General features: G+C 39.8%; 1 protein-coding gene across 3 annotated transcripts in view; it reads right to left on the minus strand.

Annotated features, from left to right (window-relative positions):
- Positions 1–4,613: 4,613 nt before the first annotated feature.
- The window catches only part of syt7b (synaptotagmin VIIb), a 120,105-nt gene continuing 105,302 nt past the window's right edge, over positions 4,614–19,416 (minus strand). For all 3 annotated transcript variants that reach the window (XM_077519048.1, XM_077519050.1, XM_077519049.1), the window contains 5 exons: positions 8,548–8,815; positions 5,927–6,096; positions 5,543–5,657; positions 5,260–5,459; positions 4,614–4,908 (listed from right to left, as the gene is read on the minus strand). In XM_077519048.1, coding sequence (XP_077375174.1) covers positions 4,804–4,908; positions 5,260–5,459; positions 5,543–5,657; positions 5,927–6,096; positions 8,548–8,815 — 858 coding nt within the window. In that variant the 3' untranslated portion in view covers positions 4,614–4,803. The remainder of the gene's footprint in view (positions 4,909–5,259; positions 5,460–5,542; positions 5,658–5,926; positions 6,097–8,547; positions 8,816–19,416) is intronic.

Raw genomic sequence — 19,416 nt, forward strand, 5'->3', positions numbered from 1 at the left:
ACAGTAAAGCCCATATGATTAATTAATTTGGACTTAAACCAGTGCTTCTCAACTATCTTTCTATATACTATATTTATTTATTTTTTTATGCTCCCCCAGGCAGCAGAAAATATCTCCTCCCCATACCCAACACAACTCTTCACCGCAACTATAACCTAAATAATATCATTTGTCTATAAAATGTTTTTTAAACATGCTCAAACTTTAATACTTTAATTGGGTGTTTGACTAATTTAGGGCTTAAGCTGTACATGACAATGAAATGATTTAAGATTGTCTTGTTTCCTTGGCACATTGCGTTTACAAATTTGTAGTGACGTAATACGCCTAATGGAATGTACACATGAAGACTGACGCGGTAGCTTACATGAAGTAGGCTTGTGTTGGTTTATGTGTGTGTGTGTGTGAGTGGTTTAAAAAAAAATAAAAAAAAAATAAAAAAAATAAAAGACTGACGCGGTCCTAGAGCCTGCAAGTTCCTATACATTGTAACAAGTTTAGAGTGGAAGTCAAGTTAATTAAAAAAAAGTTATTTACAATAATGTCTCATGCACTCCCACTAGTCTAAAAATTATTTTCTGATTAATATCGCGTTTGTGGAATATAAATTAAGCAACAAAATCCACCTATTTTTTTTTTATACATCTCAGTGGGCGGCCATTTTGATACTTGACATCACAGTTGCTGCATGCTGCATTTGAGGAAGGTCGGAAGTCAGAATTATCCCAGTTGCATTTTCCCATTTCCGACCAGAAAGCGTTTGAGGTGAAAGTAAACAATCAAAATGGCGGATAGTGAATGCAAATCAAATTTGTCTTCCTTTCATATATCATTATCGTTGGTGAGATTAAAATGAACTTTTTTATTTCATTTATCAATGGCACAATTTACCCCACTGGATTCTGACTTAATGGCACAACCTACCCCGCACTGGGGGCAAGTTGTGCCACAAAAACAACTCACCCCCCCCCCCCGCTACAGCTATATTTCTCGAACAGTTTATTGAAGATCCAAAGTGATTGCTCCCAGGGATGCACAACATCCTAAACTATATGACTATATTTTAGTTGGAGGCATTCCTGTAATCCCCTTGCGTAAAAGATTCTTTAAGTAAAAATTGGCACGACTTGCCCCGCCTCTTCTAGAGAATTACACTCCTATAGCAAACTTGAAAAACATGATGATTTACTTTACAGCGTATACCTTTATCTTATGTAGTTGATGTATGAGTTGAGGAAAGGATGGATTTGGAAACAATGAGATATTTTTTTTTGTATGTACACATTTATATTTTATATACACTGTACAATAAAAAAACAAACAAACACAAGTTCAGTATTTCACATTGTGCACCTTACAGATGTGTAACATTGAAACATGGGCCAAAGACAGACAGATCTACCCAATCAATACTGCCTGTACCACATTGTAATTTATACAGTGTGTACATTAAATATTGCTGGATATCCCCTCTTTCATTTAAACAGTTCTTTTGTAGTGAATTGGACAATACTGTCTATCTAGAAAGGTGATTTACCTCATATCTAGGTGAAACCCTGGCAGTTATCTAACCAGAATTCATTTAAGGTATCTTGCCATATGCATTTGGAATGTCATCACTGTTGTAAATCATGCCTTGTTTAGCACACATGGCCAACAGCACAAACAAACAACTAGGTTGCAGGTTATTTTGGGACAAAGTGACACGCTCCGCTGACCTGTCGTGACGCAAAGAGGTGATGACTATGTCCCATCTCACCTTTCGTCCTCCTCCTCTCCCTGGCGTTTGCCGGGTGCGTGCATATGGTGAGCAGCAAAGCATGGTGGGTTCTGGACATGGAACGTGTTGTGCCAGATAGCATGTGTGCATGGTGGGGGTGTTTTGAGCCAATGCCAGCAGTAGCACAGTTAGCTGCTTTGGTCCAAATCTAAAATCTGTCAGTGTTTTCTTTGGAAGCTTAAGCTTCCAGCTGCCATTCTTATCATATTAAAATAACCCTGTTATTTATTATTGAGAGGTTTGTTTGCAGCATTGCCATACAAGTGCAGACATGACAAAACATTAAAAAAAAAAAACAAAAAAACGCTAAAAAGTTAAAGTGTTCTTAATCATGGAATTCCTATGATCGCACGCACGCACGCACACAAACAAATATTAGTCTTTCCTTTATTCATTCTCAAAACACAAAAAAAAAAAAAAAGAAAAAGAAAAAAAAGATTGAAGGACAGGTACTGAAACAAATAACCGGAAGACAAAATTCCAGAATGGAGCAAAACCCAGACGGACCAAACTTGATCTGTTGCTGGCAAAGAGTTAGATTTGGCAGCTGAATTTAAGGCAGAAGTGAACCTTTCCAAATGTATTTTGAAACACCTGACAAAAAGCCATATTGTTTTGACTAATCATGCAGTTTTAGTCCAATTGCCAAGGGTGATTAACCCCGAGAGTGCTGCCTAATGAAAATCCTTAATCTGATATCATTCTTTGGAATGTCTTAAAAAACCCAGTGTGTAGTCCTTAGCACCATCTAGTGGTCAAGGGAGCACGTACATTACAGTGGCTCAGAGAGACCATATTTTGCAAGCTTACCACCAATTCTTATTTTGCATGAGCAAATGAGCATCTCAGTGAGCGATGGCGACTTGGCATAACATTGTGAAGCCCGGTGAGCGACGCCGAATGACCGAGCGAGCTGGAACTAGATGGAGCAGCTAACAAGACAGACTAGCGGGAGGAGCTAGTAAAGAAAAGCCAGTAAAAAGCAAAGCAGAAAGTGACAAGCAATGGGCCAGAATCACGGCAGTTAACAACCTTCTGAGGGCAGCTGTGGAAGGTAAACGGTGGTCGACCCATTTGGGTCAATGCAATACCACCCGCCGGGCTAGTATATTCACTAAGTTGTCCTTTGAGCATCCGTAGCCAGTGTTAATTTTGACAAGAAATTTTAAATTAGTTTTAGTTATAGTCTTTTGACTAAAATTAATTAAAGTTTTGGTCATAATTTAGTTTTATTTTAGATTGAATTTAGTTTTAATCCAATTTTAGTCAATGAAAATAAAGAGCCATTTTTGGCGACGGGCAAGAGCAGGTTTAATTCCTTCAGCATACATTTCAACTTTTATACAGAAAATTACAACACACCTATTTGAAACTGTAGTTTAACACGCAAGACATTTAATATAACGGTGTCTTTATTAATTGTTTCAATGAAACATGTTGAACTGACAATAAGATAACTTAATTTTCACCTAAATAATAAAAAAAAAGTGCATAATTGCTTGAATTAATCTTACAGCTGCATAATGAATGTAAACATGTTTAAACATTAAATAAAGTGCAGTGAACACTGAACAGTTTCTGAGAGGTTCTTTTCTCCAACCCACGTTTAATTTCTTCCGTGTGAACTTTCGTGTATTGTTTTCATTTTCGTTTTAGTGTCAGTCAATTTTAGTTATCGTTATTGTCTCAATGAAAGGCTACTATTTTAGTTTTCATTTAATTTTCGTCATCGAAAATTTTGCGTCGACGATATCACTGTCCGTAGCAGGAAGATGGCAGCAAAACATGGCAGCTCTAGTACAACTTGACTAGAGTCATGTAATATAATTAGTGATTACTAGACCTATGATTATAACAAAAATAAAATGTATGTTGATGTGATAGAAAGTACTTCTTTTTTTTTTGCACATTATTGAAATCAATAGTGGGTTAGTAAATTGAATGAAATGGATTAGTTCACCACCAGATGGCGCTAGGGATCACTGAATGTCCCTTTAAAATGCCTTGAATCAATAATATTTACCATCAAAAGCTTATCAAGCTGAAAATGCTCCCTCATTCATCCATTGATGCACACTAGCATCACAACTTCCACATTGTGAAGCTGGCTTTCGCTTATTTTCTGTCTTGAATAACATCTTGATTCTTGCTTATTTTTTTGTAAACAAAAGATAATCATTTCTACTCTTTTTTTTTCTTTTTTTTTTCTGCACAACAATCCAGGACAGTGTTTGTTTGTTTGTTTTTTACGCTGTAGCTTAGTGGCCCAGTACTGGAGGTTTTGTCATTGCATCCTCTTTTTTTTTTTTTCGTTTTTTTTTTTTTTTTGAAGAAGAAGAACTGCATTTGGGGTCACAGCACATCACCCACAGCACACACAGACAACAAGAGGTTCCAGTCAAGGTAAATGGTTTACGCAGCTGCCAGAGCAAAAAGAAGAAGAAGAAGAAGAAGAAGAAAAAAAAAAAGAGTCTACGTTTACATCCATTCCGTTTTAAAAGGAGTCCCTTCCATTCATCAACTTCCTGATGCGTGGGGCATTATCAGGATGTAGACTGGCAGTGACAGCAACAGCAGAGAGGGATTCTCCCTCACGCCAACATCAGATGGGGCAGTGCCATTGGCCGCGTCTGACCTCCATGGTTATCACCATGCAGGAGTTTTGGATTCATCCGTTTTTTTTGGTTAACAGTTTGTACTCGTGTGTGACAAGAGGTACAGCTCTCGTGTTTAACACTAGGAGTGGTTGACAAGAAAGACACAGTGGCATCGTGAACAAAAAAAAAAAAAAAAAAAAAGAAATTTCTCATAAAAAGACAGTACAAGGGGGGAGTGGGTGGACATCAAATACATTTAAAGGTCAGAGAAATGAGGGGGGGCGGGGGGGGGGGGGGGTCAAGTGGGTTATCACTGTTTGACAAGGGGGGACATTTCGGAGTACAGGATTTGAAAGAGGCCTGAGTACAAAGAGGTGACACACACTTGTCTGCAGCTCCAGGGCACGGGGAACAGAGCCTGCTCCCTCAGGCCTTGAGTGCATGCCACTGGGCCACGGCCGTGCGAGGATGACCCATCATGTCTTTCCAATGTTTCACCTCCGCCGGGCCGCTCTTCCATGAGAGATAAATCTGACAGGGGAAGAGGCAATGTTAGCTTGTGTAACTGTGTCATCAAGAGAGTAATGGCTTGGCAAAACAGTGCTGTTAAATCACAGGAATAACATTCTTTAATGCTTGTGTTGATAACAGTCAAGCAGAGGTTATGCCACGCAGATACGGCGTGGGAGGGAAGTCTTGGGCCACCACTCACAAAGTGACTTGAAGCAATATTAGAATATACACAACTGAGGCAATGAACATTTCAACTGACAGGCTGCCAGCAGGGGTCAGTAGAGACTAGCTGGGTGATTACGTGAAGCTGGCCTGTGATGGAGTCAAAAATACACACAGGAAAGGAGCGAAGAAGAGGGAAGGAGATACCTTTCCAATGACATCATTGCGACTCAGCCTGTCCTTGTCCATGACAGTGATAATTATGGTGGTCTCCCTCAGCACGTGGGCAGGCACGTCGAAGGGAAAGGACTCGTTGAAAACAGGGTTGAGGCAACGCTTCATTACCACCGTCTTTTTCTTCTCCACACGCTTGTCCTTGTTCATCAACCACACCTTCACATAGGGATCTGCGACCAGCAATGTGAATTGTTAACCTCCGATTGTATGTGTATGATGTCACGGATTTCATTGAATATTTCAATGTGTGTACCAGAAGTGCCTCCAATGTCCATGGCTTTGAGGTTGCGGGCTTTGACGATGCTCACAGTGATAGTGTTGGCGGTGGGGTTGTAACACAAAGACACCAACAGATCCCCTCGGCTTCCCTGGAGAAATCATACACAACAGTGACCTGTTTATTTGCAAATCTTTCCAATTGTTCTTCTGACTGGGTTTTCCTCCAGCAGTCTGTGTTACAATCCACCAACCTGTCAGATGCTCACAATTCGCTTCCATCCTCTCCCACCTAAACGCTACCACATCTCATCTCCCCCGGGACCGCCACAGCAGCCAGCAATGACATCACCCATTATATTCTCCCCTCCTCCCACTCCATCCCTTCTGCCACCTCTTCTCTTTTCTCCCCTTTACTCACGCTGCCATCGCTGCATGGTTTCAACTCCTTCCAGAAAGTCTGCATGTTGGCCAAATCCAATTTGTTGAGGGGGATGGACACCTCTCCAATGGGGTCGTTCCTGCTGAAGCGGTCATAATCGAGAACCTGCAGGTAGAGAGTTCTCTGGACCACTTTCTCAAATGGGAACCCTGAAATAGAAATGCACACAAATGATCAGCAGGGAGTAGAAACATCCATTGGAAAAGGCCCTCACCAATAGAATCACCAAGAATATGTACTGTAATCGAAGAAATAACTAAAACTGAAAAAAGCATTTCCTTTCGCAAAGTAAAATAAAATGATCAGCGCTTCTAAGAAAATTAGAGCTAACTTAAACTGCATCTTACTTATTTGACTTATATAGCTATAATTATAGAAAAAATGCCCTTCATTTGTATCTTTTTGAATTAATTTCATAAATGAACTTTTGGGATGCATTTTAAAATGATTTGTTTTGGTATTACTGTTCAATCATACCGTACAGAAAACAGGTTGACCAGTCGTTGTTCAGTCATTGTACTTTAACACACAATACTCCACAAATACTCAATTATTTAAAAAAAAAAAAAAAAAAAAAAAAAAAAAAAAAAAAAAAAAAAAAAAAACTAAAACTAATACAAAACCTACTGAAAACTAGACTAAGTACAATTTCGGGAGAAATTGCGTGGGAATGCTGAAAGCTGAATGCTAAGATTTGAATAAATGTGCAATGCTTATGAAGTAAATCGAGAGATAAATTCTGAAATTATAACCTCCTGCTTACTGGACAATACACTTTACCACCTGTGCCACAGAGCACTGTAAGTCACCTGGTAATGATGATAAGCTATATGTATGGAAGTGGGCGTAGAAAGTGATACTTGGAAAAAGTTGAATGTCTGTCACATTGAAAATGAATGGGGAAAAGTGGATATTAAACGTTAAATTTAGCAAATACTGTCAGTAATGTGGAATCACACGATAAATACCCAGGGAGGTGTGAATTTTATAAGCAAGTTGAAACTTGAACAGAGTGAATCGGAAGTATTATGTGGGAGTTGTTACGTGTGGAGAATAAAAATCACAACAACTACAGTTGTATGTATGTATAATCAGCCAGTGTTCCCTCCAGCCTTTCCAGCTTGTCCAAAATGCTGCTGCTCGTCTCCTTACTGGTGCCCGTAAGAGGGAACACATAACCCCTTCTGGCCTCTCTTCACTGGCTGCCCGTGAAATTTAGTCCACTTTAAGATTCTTCTATTTATTTTCAAATCTCTCAATGGTCTTGCCCCAACTTATCTCGCTGAGCTCTTGCACCCCTTCACACCTGCCCGGTGCCTCAGGTCAGCAGACCAGACTCAATTGGAGGTAACGAGGGCAAAGTGGAGGCTTAGAGGAGATCGAGCCTTTGCTGTTGCCGGTCCCTCCCTTTGGAACGACCTCCCACTAAATATTAGGCAATCCCCCTCTTTATCCTCTTTTAATAAAACATGTCTTAAAACACATCTGTTTTATTTGGCTTTTGGCGCACCATGAGACTTGTTCTTGGTGTTTTGTGTATGAGTTTGATGTTTAGTCTACTTATTTATGTATTTATTTGTTTCTTTATTCACTCGCCTATTTCTTATTAATTTACTGATGTAAAATGTATTTACTTGTAAAAAAAAAAGAAAAGATACACACTTCAAAATGCTTGCTTTGTTCTTGTTTTGTTACCTTATGCTTTACTGCACAACCGATTTTTATGTTTATGTTACAGCACTTTGTATACAGCAATCCTGTTCTTAAAGCGCTTTATCAATAAAGTTGAGTTGAGTGAGGTGATTACATTTTTTTTTTTTATCGCAATTAACTTCAATTGACTACAATAGTTAACTCATAATTAATTGTAATCTGTTCTAAATGTACAATAAATTATTTTTTGGTAATTTTTCATTGCTGTAAAAATGTTAAACTAATAGAAATTTGGCTGCATCTTTTAATTAATGATTTTGATTTCATAATAATTCATAAAGTTAAAATTAAAAAAAGATGTGCTTATATATATATATATATATATATATATATTAGGGCTGTCAAACGATTAAATTAAATTAAATTAAATTTTTTAATCAGATGAATCACATCTTAAAATTTTGACTAATCACGATTAATCGCTTAATTAAAAAGGCTTTTTATCAACATTTTTTGCCCGCCAAATTTAAAATGCACCTCTTATGTGTTAATTTTTTCGGCATTTATTGTTAAGAGAACATCTCATCCTCCTCTTTTTCTAATCAGTTAATCACTTGCATAATTTAAAGTGGAAAAAAAATGACCCCGATAGTTTTACATCAACAAATATTCTGAATGTTACACGCAAACATTTATTAAATGCTTCACTTTGCATGCATGTTATGTTTATTGTTCAAACACAACCTGTGCTACCTTTAACGTAGCCATCCACTGTCAAGCTAAAGGATCATTTGCAGTCAAAATTAATAGTGCGATTAATCTGCGTTAATACATGATTAATGTGATAATTTTTTGTGCTTAATTAATTAGTTAACGCTTTAACTTTGTCAGCCCTAATATGTATATGCATATATATATATAAAATTAAAAAAAGGTAATCAGTCAACCTTCAAATAGGAAGGTCTCATTCCAGTGTGGATTGAGATTCTTCCTCTTCACTTTGGTCTCCAATTTGTGCTTCTTGTCAGGCAGCAGGTAGAGTTTGACAAAGGGGTCCGAAGTGCCGGAAAAGTCCTTGGCAGGCAATTCCTGGCCTTTGAGGATTTTGACCGTGAGGGTGGAGTCCTGGAAGCTGTATCCCACGCTGAACTGAATGCGACCCAACTTCTCGCACACTGGACCCTCGTGTTCGTCCTCTTCTGAGCCTGGAGACAACTGGGAGAGACAATGACAATGAATTTTTGAGTTTGAATTCATAAACAGAAATACTGTACATGATATTTAGCATCGGTTTTCCAAATCATTTGATAAATCTCCCTTGTTCCAAATAGTGTTAATTTTATCAGACATTTTTAAATTTAGTCTCAGTTTTAGTCCAGTTTCAATCACGCTTGTTAGTTTTTGTCATAGTCAACCTCACCCCATTTTTATTTATTTGACTATATATCTTACATTTTAGTCTTAATTTAGTTCAAGAAAACATAATTTTATTCATTGAGTTTTAGTCAACAAAAACTGTCAAATTTAGTCTAGTTTTAGTCAGGACAATCAGTTTACACCTGCGTATTTTGTGTCAGTAGATTATGTTGAACATTTTGGATCGAAAACAATTTCACATTACATTTTCTTTACTTGCCCTGCGATTGGCTGGCAACCAGTCCAGGGTGCCCTCCGCCTACTGCCCAGAGCCAGCTGAGATAGGCGCCAGCACCCCCCGCTACCCTTGTGAGGAATAAGCGGTCAAGAAAATGGATGGATGGATGGATTTTCTTTACTTTCACATACAATTACAGTATATCAAGAAGTGGTTATTATGGTTCCATGCTACGAGCTAGTAAGTTAGCCAGCATTAGTTTGCGGTCGGATTAACATTGTGTCATGATTTGGGTTGGGCTTGGGTGCTTTTTGTTTTTGCTTCTGTGATGGGTTGGGTTTGGTTTTACTTGATTTTGTCCTCGTGTTTCTTTGGGTTTTGTTCAGGTTTCGGTCTGTTTCTGTCATGTTATCCTTCTGTGCTTTCCCGTGTCGTCAAACCTGATCATGTCCACCTGTGTTTGCCTGCCCTTCCTCGTGTGTCTACCAATTAGTGCCGTCAGCCACTCGTGTCTCACCCAGGTGTGTCTTATTATATCATATTGTGTGTGGATATAGGCCCTGTTCACATGGAAGCAAAGCCGGCGTCGTTCCTCAAACAAATCTTGTCCAGACAGAAACGTTTCAAGACATGCGAGTGTCCAAAAGAAGACGCTCAGGACGTTTAACGGCTGTAATATGTATGCCAAGTCTGGAGAGGCGTTGTTGCACTGCCACAGGGAGTTAACGGAAGGCGTAGAAGAAGAATCAGCAAAGAAGACGAACCACTGATTTGAATAGCCGATGGGGTATATGCCACGGAAGAGGCGGGACTGTTTTTGCACATCTGTTTGTTTCCGGTTCGGTTTGCGACGTGTGAAACAAACTGAAAATCGCGTCCCGCCTCTTCCGTGGCATATACCCCATAAGCCAAGACTTTTGAAGCCGCTATATTACTCCTCCCAAGAAACATTTCTCGGCATACAATCCTAATCATTCACAGTATCGAAATGAGAGAACATTTGAGACAGTACTTAGTAGAAACAACAGGGGTCTAGCAACTGAGTGATAAAAGAAAAGGTGGTCTTCAATGTAGTTTAAACACTACTCTGCTCGCGAAATGGGAGCTGCCCTGTCACTTCAATGGCTTGCACGGGCACGTATGAGCTATCGGCTATCCAGTAATATGTACAGATCAGTGAGACGAACACAGGAAAGGTGACAATGCCAGGTGATTCAAGTACAACAACATCACACAAAGCATTTTGCTGTAAACACATAAACAAGCTAAGAAGGTTGCGCAAAATGACGACAACACGGCTATCCGCCATTGTTGTTGACAGACTGGAGGTTCGTGTTCAGTCATGCAATAATTACATAATCACTGGAAGAGTATCCCGCATATGGTGTCCACACTGGTACGTCCGGGGCATGTTTCGAAATCTTTCCACTCTGGAGCCTGGTTCCAAAAGTTAACGGTTTAAAGCTATGTAACCATGCCACCATGTGGACAAACTGCCCAAACGGTAAGAGTCTTGTGCAGATACATTGAAACGGGCTTTCGTCCCTTGTCTCCCCTCTGTCTGCGTCAATTCATTGTTATTATTCCTCCAGTCATGCTGTCAAGTTTTTGCTCTGTCGTGTAGTACCCCCAACCCCACCCACATTTCGCCTTGTTTATTAATGCGGGTTTTAGTCTAGTTGTCCAGTGGAAAATGCGTGTTGACAAAAATATTTTTCCTTTATAAAAGTAACACTAGTTCAAAAAATAAAAATAAAAAAACTTGGTTTGCGTGAAAGAAAATGGGTAATACCAGAAAGAGGTAAAATCATGCTTAACTCTAAACTAACACAGGGAGGGGCAATTGTTTGTTTCCTCCACTACAATGGTGTGTGTATATGCTTTCGGTAGTATCTGTACTTACTCTTTTCTATTACTCTATCTATTAAAAGGAGTTAATGATGGCCTGGTATAATTTTGATTCAAGGCAACAAGGGATAGTAGTAATAGTCAATAGTAATAATAATCAGTATAGTGTACAGGCCTCACATCTAACATCTATATGGATCCAAAACACCAACTAGCTTAGCATGTTATCACATGGCCAGTATACACTGTGCTGAAGGGCAAGTGTGCACGACTGCTGCACTATGACAGGCCGATTATCTGTTGCTAGACTGACCCTCTGACTGACGGTGGCGCAGCCTTGAGGGAGGTGCAGAAATCCAGTTAAAATGTGCAATCTGTTGGGAATTGAGCTGGGAGCATCACTCGAGGAACAGTCCCACATATTTCATATCCAATTCCATACTTTCCACACACATTCCAGCTGGCGCTGCCCGACCTTATCCTCCTTTGTTGAATGGGCCACTTTTCATTATTCAGTCTGACACTCTAAAATTACCTCCAAATGCGCGGGCACACATGCACACACGTATTTTAACATTGGCCCATGCTCTTTTTCTCAGCATTAGCCCTTTAGCTTACTTTCAGAAAATGATTCTTCAGCTATATACAGTGCCTGTAATTGCATTGTGCTATTGAAGTGTAATGTCATATTTTACATTTTTCTAACAAGAAGAAGAAAGCCAACAATTAACCAAAACCCCCCAAAAAAAGTCTTAAAAATGTATTTCAAGCTTTCAAGCACTGCAAAATGCCATCCATGGCTTGGTGAGCATCACACATAAGGAAAGCAGTAGTGGCAGTGACAGTGTCTGATAAAGAGCACGAGTGACAGGATCTCCAGCCACCCTCCACCAACCTCATTCAACCAAGATTTTGCACGGTTGGATTCATATACTGCCTGAATATTTTCATTGAGGAGGAAAAAAAAACCCTCACACAGCACAGTTTTTATTTTACAACTAATTAGTGAACCTGTCTGAATAATAAGGCACACGTCCCCGAATCTTCTCATTGTCTCACTTGAGGGTGATTGTGCTTAATTCCGGCTTAATCGCAACTACCCGTGGTACAGGTGGGTCAAAATGGGGAACTTAGAAGAAGAAGAAAAAAAATGCTCTAAAATGTTTGTGTTGAGAGTTACTAGACTTAATATCTTCACTAGATGAGCAATGTACAAAATTATAGACTTATCCACATCTGACAAACACCAAGCTACATGTAAATATACGTCATACTTGCATTATATAATTATTCATACATATTTTCAAAGAAATCTAATGCAATGCCAAGAAACCAAAGCACTTGTGCAATTTCACGAAACTGCTATGGCCAGCCCTCAATTATTTCAACGGCTTTTAATTTGGCCACTTGGGGGCAGTAGATAAAAGGTTGTCAGCACAACACTGATGTTATTAAATTTTGATTAGACTGCGCAAAACATTTGACTATTTATAGGTGATGCATGTTGATCTAAAAACAAAGTGAAGTGTGAGAATTTCCACTCTTGAGCCTTGTCAGAGACCTTTTCATTCCATTAGCACTGACTGACCAACAAGTGTAACTAAGCAAACAGATACATTTTGAAAAGCAATGAGACATAAGGAGATTTGCTCATGCAAGTGCCATGTGCACGTATCCGAGACCATATCAAACAAATGAATAGAAAATTGACCTTTGCTTGTAAATAAATGTGCCTCTATAAGAATTCAGTTGGGAATGGTATCCAAAGATCATCTTCTATTTTACAGCATCATGAGCCTCACTAGGCCTTACATGTGTTATTAATAGGGAGTGATTTCATATGATGGATAATAATAATAATTAGACTTTACACCGGTCTGCTGGATTGAACAACATTTTGCACTTTATGCAAAACGGATGATTGTATATAATGTCTTAATTTGCCCTGTCCATCATGACATCATTACTGGCTCCATGAAATAAGAAATTACATGTTATATTTAATTTTTAATCAGCATTTTTTGAAGATTTGTTTGTTTTTCTCCCATGCATTTCAATTAATCGTTTTTTTTTTTTTTTTTTTTTGCTATTTGTGGGCCCGACCAGTCACTATCCCCTGCTAATGGCGGCGGTGGACTGTAGAGGTGTAAAGTTTTTTAAATAGATATATTTCTCCAGCTTCTGACTAAATCAGTGATCGTTTTTATTTATTTATTTTTCTTTCTCCAAACTCGTCGATTGCTGATCAGCCGAAAATTCCTGATCATGTAAAGCCTATTCTTAATAATAATAGAAGGGAAATACAATTAATAATGTTAGAGTGTGTGGGGGGGGGGTTGAATGCAGTAATCAAGGAAGGCAGGTGCGCTCACAAAATGTTTAATCATTAAAATGCATAAATAAAACTAGGCTCTTTGAAACCATCAAAAAAACTAAATTAAAGTCCAAAACAAAACCGATTCAATGAAACAAACACTCAGGTTAAACTTACATAGACAGCGGCTATGTAACTACTAACCAGGACGACGAGTGAAATGACCCAAAAAAGACTGCAGGGCAAACGAGACAATGACAAACACCTGGACATGAGACAAATGGCTGAGGGAGCTAATCGGATGACACGAGGGACCCGGATGACGAGCACATGACAGCAGGGACATGTGACAACTAAAATGAACCAAACCAAACACAGATCATGACAAATATGAAAGTTGTATAGTAAAATGTAGTCATAAAAATCCAAAATAACAAAGAATAAAAATGGAATACAATATAGTGAGATTGAATTTCATGTGTATATTAAATTAATATTGTTCTTGTATGTCATTTACACAGTGTTACGAATACTGCACTGCACTCGGGAGTAATAACACTTGGATAATGTAGGGAAGAGTCCAGACATGTGGTGACTTATGTGGGGTTTATTTATAGATTTTGAATATGGTGATGACTAGGCATGGGCCCAGAACCAATTTGCCAATTTACCGTGGTTTTAAAAAGTCAATGTTTCAATAACCGCTAATACTGCTGTCACCGTTAATGAACTCTTCATTTTTTGAGGAGGAGGACTTAAATCCAGTGCAAAATAGACCCCTTTACTGTCTGCAGTCATCAGGTTGCCAGCACATTGCTGGAGCAGAAAGAATGGCATACATAAGCCAGAACGGTCAGAAATTGTGCCGGTGTCCAATAGCCACTTAGCCATCTTTATTTAGTGCAGAAACCTAGTGTTTACACTCCAAAGAAATTGTGAGCCAACATGTGTTTGGGTACTTGCAAATATGTGATGTGTGGCCATATACAGATCAAACATCATCACGATTCCAATTCAGAGTTTTGCATTTTATGAACAGAAATTTTGACAAGACGAGGACACAAAACAGAAATATGTGTGCTTGGGCCATCATCAACATAAAGAGAACGACATCCTCACTGCTAACTTTACTTGCATGACAGTAATGTAGCCAATTAGTCTGCTAGTTTGTTTTGTTGGCTATTTATAAAAAAAAACCTGAGAAACACATCAAATTGTGGCGACAATCTTGGTGGTACTGCATTGTAGGGCAACTAAAATATCAGATAAATGCCCAATATTCAACATTACTTATAATACTATACACCAATAACTTCCCAGATATGAAATGAGGGTGTGGGGACAAACAAACCTAATAGACGAATGGACGCTGCAAATAGTTCTGTTCTCGCAGAATTACTCACCGTTTCCTTGTTGAACATTGAAAAGCGAGAGGCGCTTTGTGCATTTTTATCTGGTAAAGATGTAAAGACGTTCATGCTTTTTTTTGTCTTCTCCCTAAGACGAGACCGAAGACGACGTTTTCCTCCGTTGCTGTGATGGGTCAAAACAAACGCGCACAAGATGCCGCATCGTCCAATCAGCTCGAAGTATTGCACAGAATGTCCCTCCTTTCCCGAAGGGACGTGCCGAGTGAAGTTCCAGATTGATAATGTGAACCGCCTTGAGTGAAGTACAATGATCAAGCTGGCTTGTGAGGCTAATGGGACACTGTGACCGTCTAAAAAGAATAGAAGACCAGAAGAAGGTCAACATTTATTTATTTATTTATTTTAACTAGTGCTTAAAGCGTTAACTAATTAATTAATCACAAAAAAATTATCGCATTAATCATTGTATTGCCACAGATTAATCACACTATTAATTTTGACCGCAGATGATCCTTTTTAGCCAACAGTGGATGATTACATTAAAGTAGTGATGGCAAAATGAAGCCCCGTAAAGCAATGAAGCCCTGCAGTGAAATGCTTCACACACACGTAGGGGCTTCAAGATGATTCATTTCCTCGACTACGCCATCATGTGGACAGAAAATGTATAACATGCTTGGTGCATGCAATAAAATGGTGGGGTGTAAATCATGCTCTAAATACAAAAGAATATATATTTGAAGAGTGTTTTAACATGAATTGTTCTGTGTTACTTTGTCTATGTTTGTGCTTATGCAACAAGTGAAAATGTGAAAAAATGAGGTAAAATAAAGTGCTTATTCATTTTTATTTAAAAACAATATTTTTTCCAAAGTTTTTGGACTCAGGCGGTTTCTTTTTGTGCATAGAATTTCACCTGCTTTTGAAAAAACTCTTTCACATGGTACTGATGAAGCAGGGGTGCATCGATATGAGACAGCAAGTTTGTATAAACTTGGAAGCGCATATTTCTGTGATTCCCAGTACTGAAGGGGATTTTCAACTCTGGGGATATTTTCTTCTCTTTCTTGCTGGTTCCTTGAACTCCATCGCAAAAAAAGAAGCTCGTCGTCGTCGGTCAAATCGAATGCAAAATGCAAAGAAGTACCGCAGTAAGGGACCCGAAAACACAAAAAGTGAAGGGGAATCCATAGCGTTTCTTTGCCGCTTTTATTTCGAACTACACTCAAACCTAGCGAATCATTTCCTGAATCAGTCACGTGGTACACCCGCTTCGTGGGGCTTCAAACGTCATCACGTACGTCATCGACACACGCATTGAATCGCCGTTCATGAACCACTCATCTACATTACTCGGCACACGCTTCAGCGATTCGACCCGAGAAGCACATCACTACATTAAAGGTTGCTGTTGGAGTTTGAGCAATAAACATAATTACATGCATTAAAGTAAAGCATATAATAAATGTTTACATATGCCATAAGTCATTTTTTTCCCATTTTAAATTATGCAAATAATTAATTGATTAGAAAAAGCAGGATGAGCGTGTGCAGTGGATATACATTTTTGAAGACGTCCTCATAACATTAAATGTCAAAAAAATTAACACATAATAGGTGCGCTTCAAATTTAGCGGGCAAAATATGTCGGGGAAAAAAGCCTTTTTAAGTCAGTGATTAATCATGATTAATCAAAATTCTAAGATGAGATTAATCTGATTACAAATTTTAATCGTTTGACAGCTCTAATTTTAACACACTTTTATCAAATTTGATATAATTTGTTTAAAAAAATAGATTGTTCAATTGAAAAAAAAAATGCTCATGTTATTCATAAAAATGGGCATTTTAGAGCATTTGTGACGGCTATAATATTGCTCACGGTTATCATATCGGCAGAATTTAATTTCAGTCCATGCCTAGTGATGACCCGGGAAAAAGCACATTCACATAAAAAGACACAGACAATTTACTTTTATAATTTACAATTTACTTTTACAATGACATTTTGTGTGTCACCCTCAGGTTAGCTTAGCAATTAGCATAGCATCTCAGTCTTTCCTTCATTTCCTTGTCAGAAGTGACTTATTATCTGCCATAAAGGCGATGTTTACTTTTGGATTACGTATGTTTAGCCACACTAGAAGCCATTTGAAGTTCATTGTTAGCTAGGTGGTGTGGCATAAATAGCATCAAAGCTGCCTCTGACTACTCACACATGAGCATGTCCAGCACAGTTCCATTATCAAAAAAACTTAAGGGGCAGATCCAGTAAAGGTTTGCGTAGCTTTTGCACGGCGCTAACTGGTAAAAATGGAGCCATCCTGGAGCGTGTAATCCACTAAACACACGCAGATGGGGAAATTCATCATTAACTATGCTGTCAACCAGCAGAATGCGCCCCGTTGCGCCGGTGGTTTTTGCGCGTACATAAATTAGGTTATTTGCATACATTTAGTGGAGAAATTGCCCACCTCTATTTAAATGAGGCTCATTGATAAACTGAGTCTAATTCACTAACACCAGCACTAATAGCCTAACGGAGTTTGAGTGACGCAAACAATGTAACCATGGATCATGACGGTGATGGAAGGTAGTGCCCGTCCTCCTACGTGACAGATACTGTATGCCCACGCCAACCTCTGGAAATATATATTTTTAAAAATGATCACACCAATAATTTGTATTTTATAAATGAATGACATTGTCGTCGTCCTCTCTGCTCTCTACAGCTTAATGGCGCTAAATGAGGAAAACGTTTCTGCACCTCCTCGGTCCAACCTCGCTTTCTAATAATGTCGTCTTTGTCGCAACTGTTAGTTTACTACCATGTTCTTGCCATTGGCATGTGTGGTAAATAAGGCACAAATTTGTCCCAGCTGTCAGAATTTATGGGCGTGTTTGCGCCAGTATATGATTAGAGCAATATCCTTCGTGAATAGGTGGTTAACAGAGAGCAGACTGCAGGTGTAGTTATGGAGCCATATTTCGCGCTCTTAGCGGACGCAGTGCATTCTTAGTGAATCTACACCTATATGTGTGATTGTCATTTTTGCTATTGAATGTATTTTCATGAACTTTTGACTAACAAAGCTGCTAAAGTTAGCTAACAGAGTTAGCTTCTGTTAAGTAGCATATACTTGATCGCTCAGTTAGGAAGTGGGCAGGAATTTGTGTTTGAATTGAAATGAATTTATTGTCTTTTTGGGCTTTTCCACACTCTGGGCTACCGGTGATATGATGAGAAGCATCCCTCGGTGCAACGTGGAAGAGGAGATGGCCAAACATGGGCTGGAACCCACACGCTCATAAACGAGCTCCAAACAATTGTTGCGGTTAGACTTTTTGCCAAGATGATGAAAGGGAGCCCAAAACGACTCTGTCTTTGCAAAGCTCAGGCTTTGTGCCCTGGTTGTCATGGCAATGAAAGTTGGACTTGCCATTGGCCTATCCGTTTCAGGGTTGGGATGGACTGACATCAGCAAGGCAAAAAATAAGGCTTGTAATACTGTATGCCTCCTTTAAATTTACGGCTCTTTTCAGTTATGCCCTCTCTTTTATAGGTAGATAGCTATTGTGCAACAACAATACTTTGACTGGCTGTAATATTTTCATATTCTCGTCAACCCACTTCTGTCACGCCGCCACCTGCGTGACAGGCCATGCTTTTATTTTCATAGTCATGTTTCCTGTTTTATTTTGAAGTTCTGATTCTCTTCTCACCCCAGGTCACTTGCCCTTCCTGCAGTTCACTAATTACCGGTCCCCGCCCATGATCATCTCCACCTGCCACCAATCAACCAAGACAATAAAAGCCACCTGCACTTTCCCCTCAGGGCCGAAGTGTCACCGTCAGTGCATGGAAGCGTCCCACAGTCCTTATGTCCTTGTTCATGTTGCCTAGCGTTTTTGCCTTGTTTTTGTGCCTTTTCCTCCCTTTTGGAGCGCCTTTAGTTACCCCTTTTGCCTTGTGCCCTTTTTCCTCCCTAGCGGAGCGCTTTTCGTTGTCCCCAGTACCCTTTGCCTGTTTTTCCCTCCTAGTGGAGCGTTTTTTGTTCTCCACTTTTTTCCCTCCCTGTTCTCCTCTCAGTTTGAGAGGAGACCCCTGTTGGCCGGGAATAAACCTGCTGCCTGGGTGGCCTACCTTTATCCTGCGTCTGAGTCCTACCTCTCCACGTCGTGTCAGTACACTTCGGCCAGCATGGACCCAGCAGGAAAGGTCGAGGCTGCGCTGCAGAGCCTTGAGCTCCGGCTTGCCAACCAGGAAAAGGTTCAGCAAGCCGTGGTTTCGGAGCTGAAGGAGCTGTCGAGCCAGGTCCAAGGACTGGTGAGCCAATCGCGGCGTCGAGCTCCAGTCTCCACCGGACAGCTACCCCTCCCCGAACTCTCTGTCCCGACCACGTCATTCACCGGGGTAGGATTGAGACTGGCCTCCCCAGAACGATACTCCGGTGAACCTGGACAATGTCAGACCTTTCTCACGGAGTGTGACATCCATTTTGAACACTCACCACAGGCATTTTCCACAGCTCGGTCCCGGGTAGCCTTCATGGTGTCCCACCTGACTGGACGAGCCAAGACCTGGGCAACCGCGGAATGGGCCAGGGGCTCCCCGGTCTGCCAAAATGTACAGGATTTTCAAGCCGCCTTGCGCCAGGTCTTTGATCCCGACAACAATGACCGAGAGAAG

This window comes from Festucalex cinctus, chromosome 4, assembly GCF_051991245.1.
Source record: "Festucalex cinctus isolate MCC-2025b chromosome 4, RoL_Fcin_1.0, whole genome shotgun sequence".
In the NCBI taxonomy this organism is placed as follows: domain Eukaryota; kingdom Metazoa; phylum Chordata; class Actinopteri; order Syngnathiformes; family Syngnathidae; genus Festucalex; species Festucalex cinctus.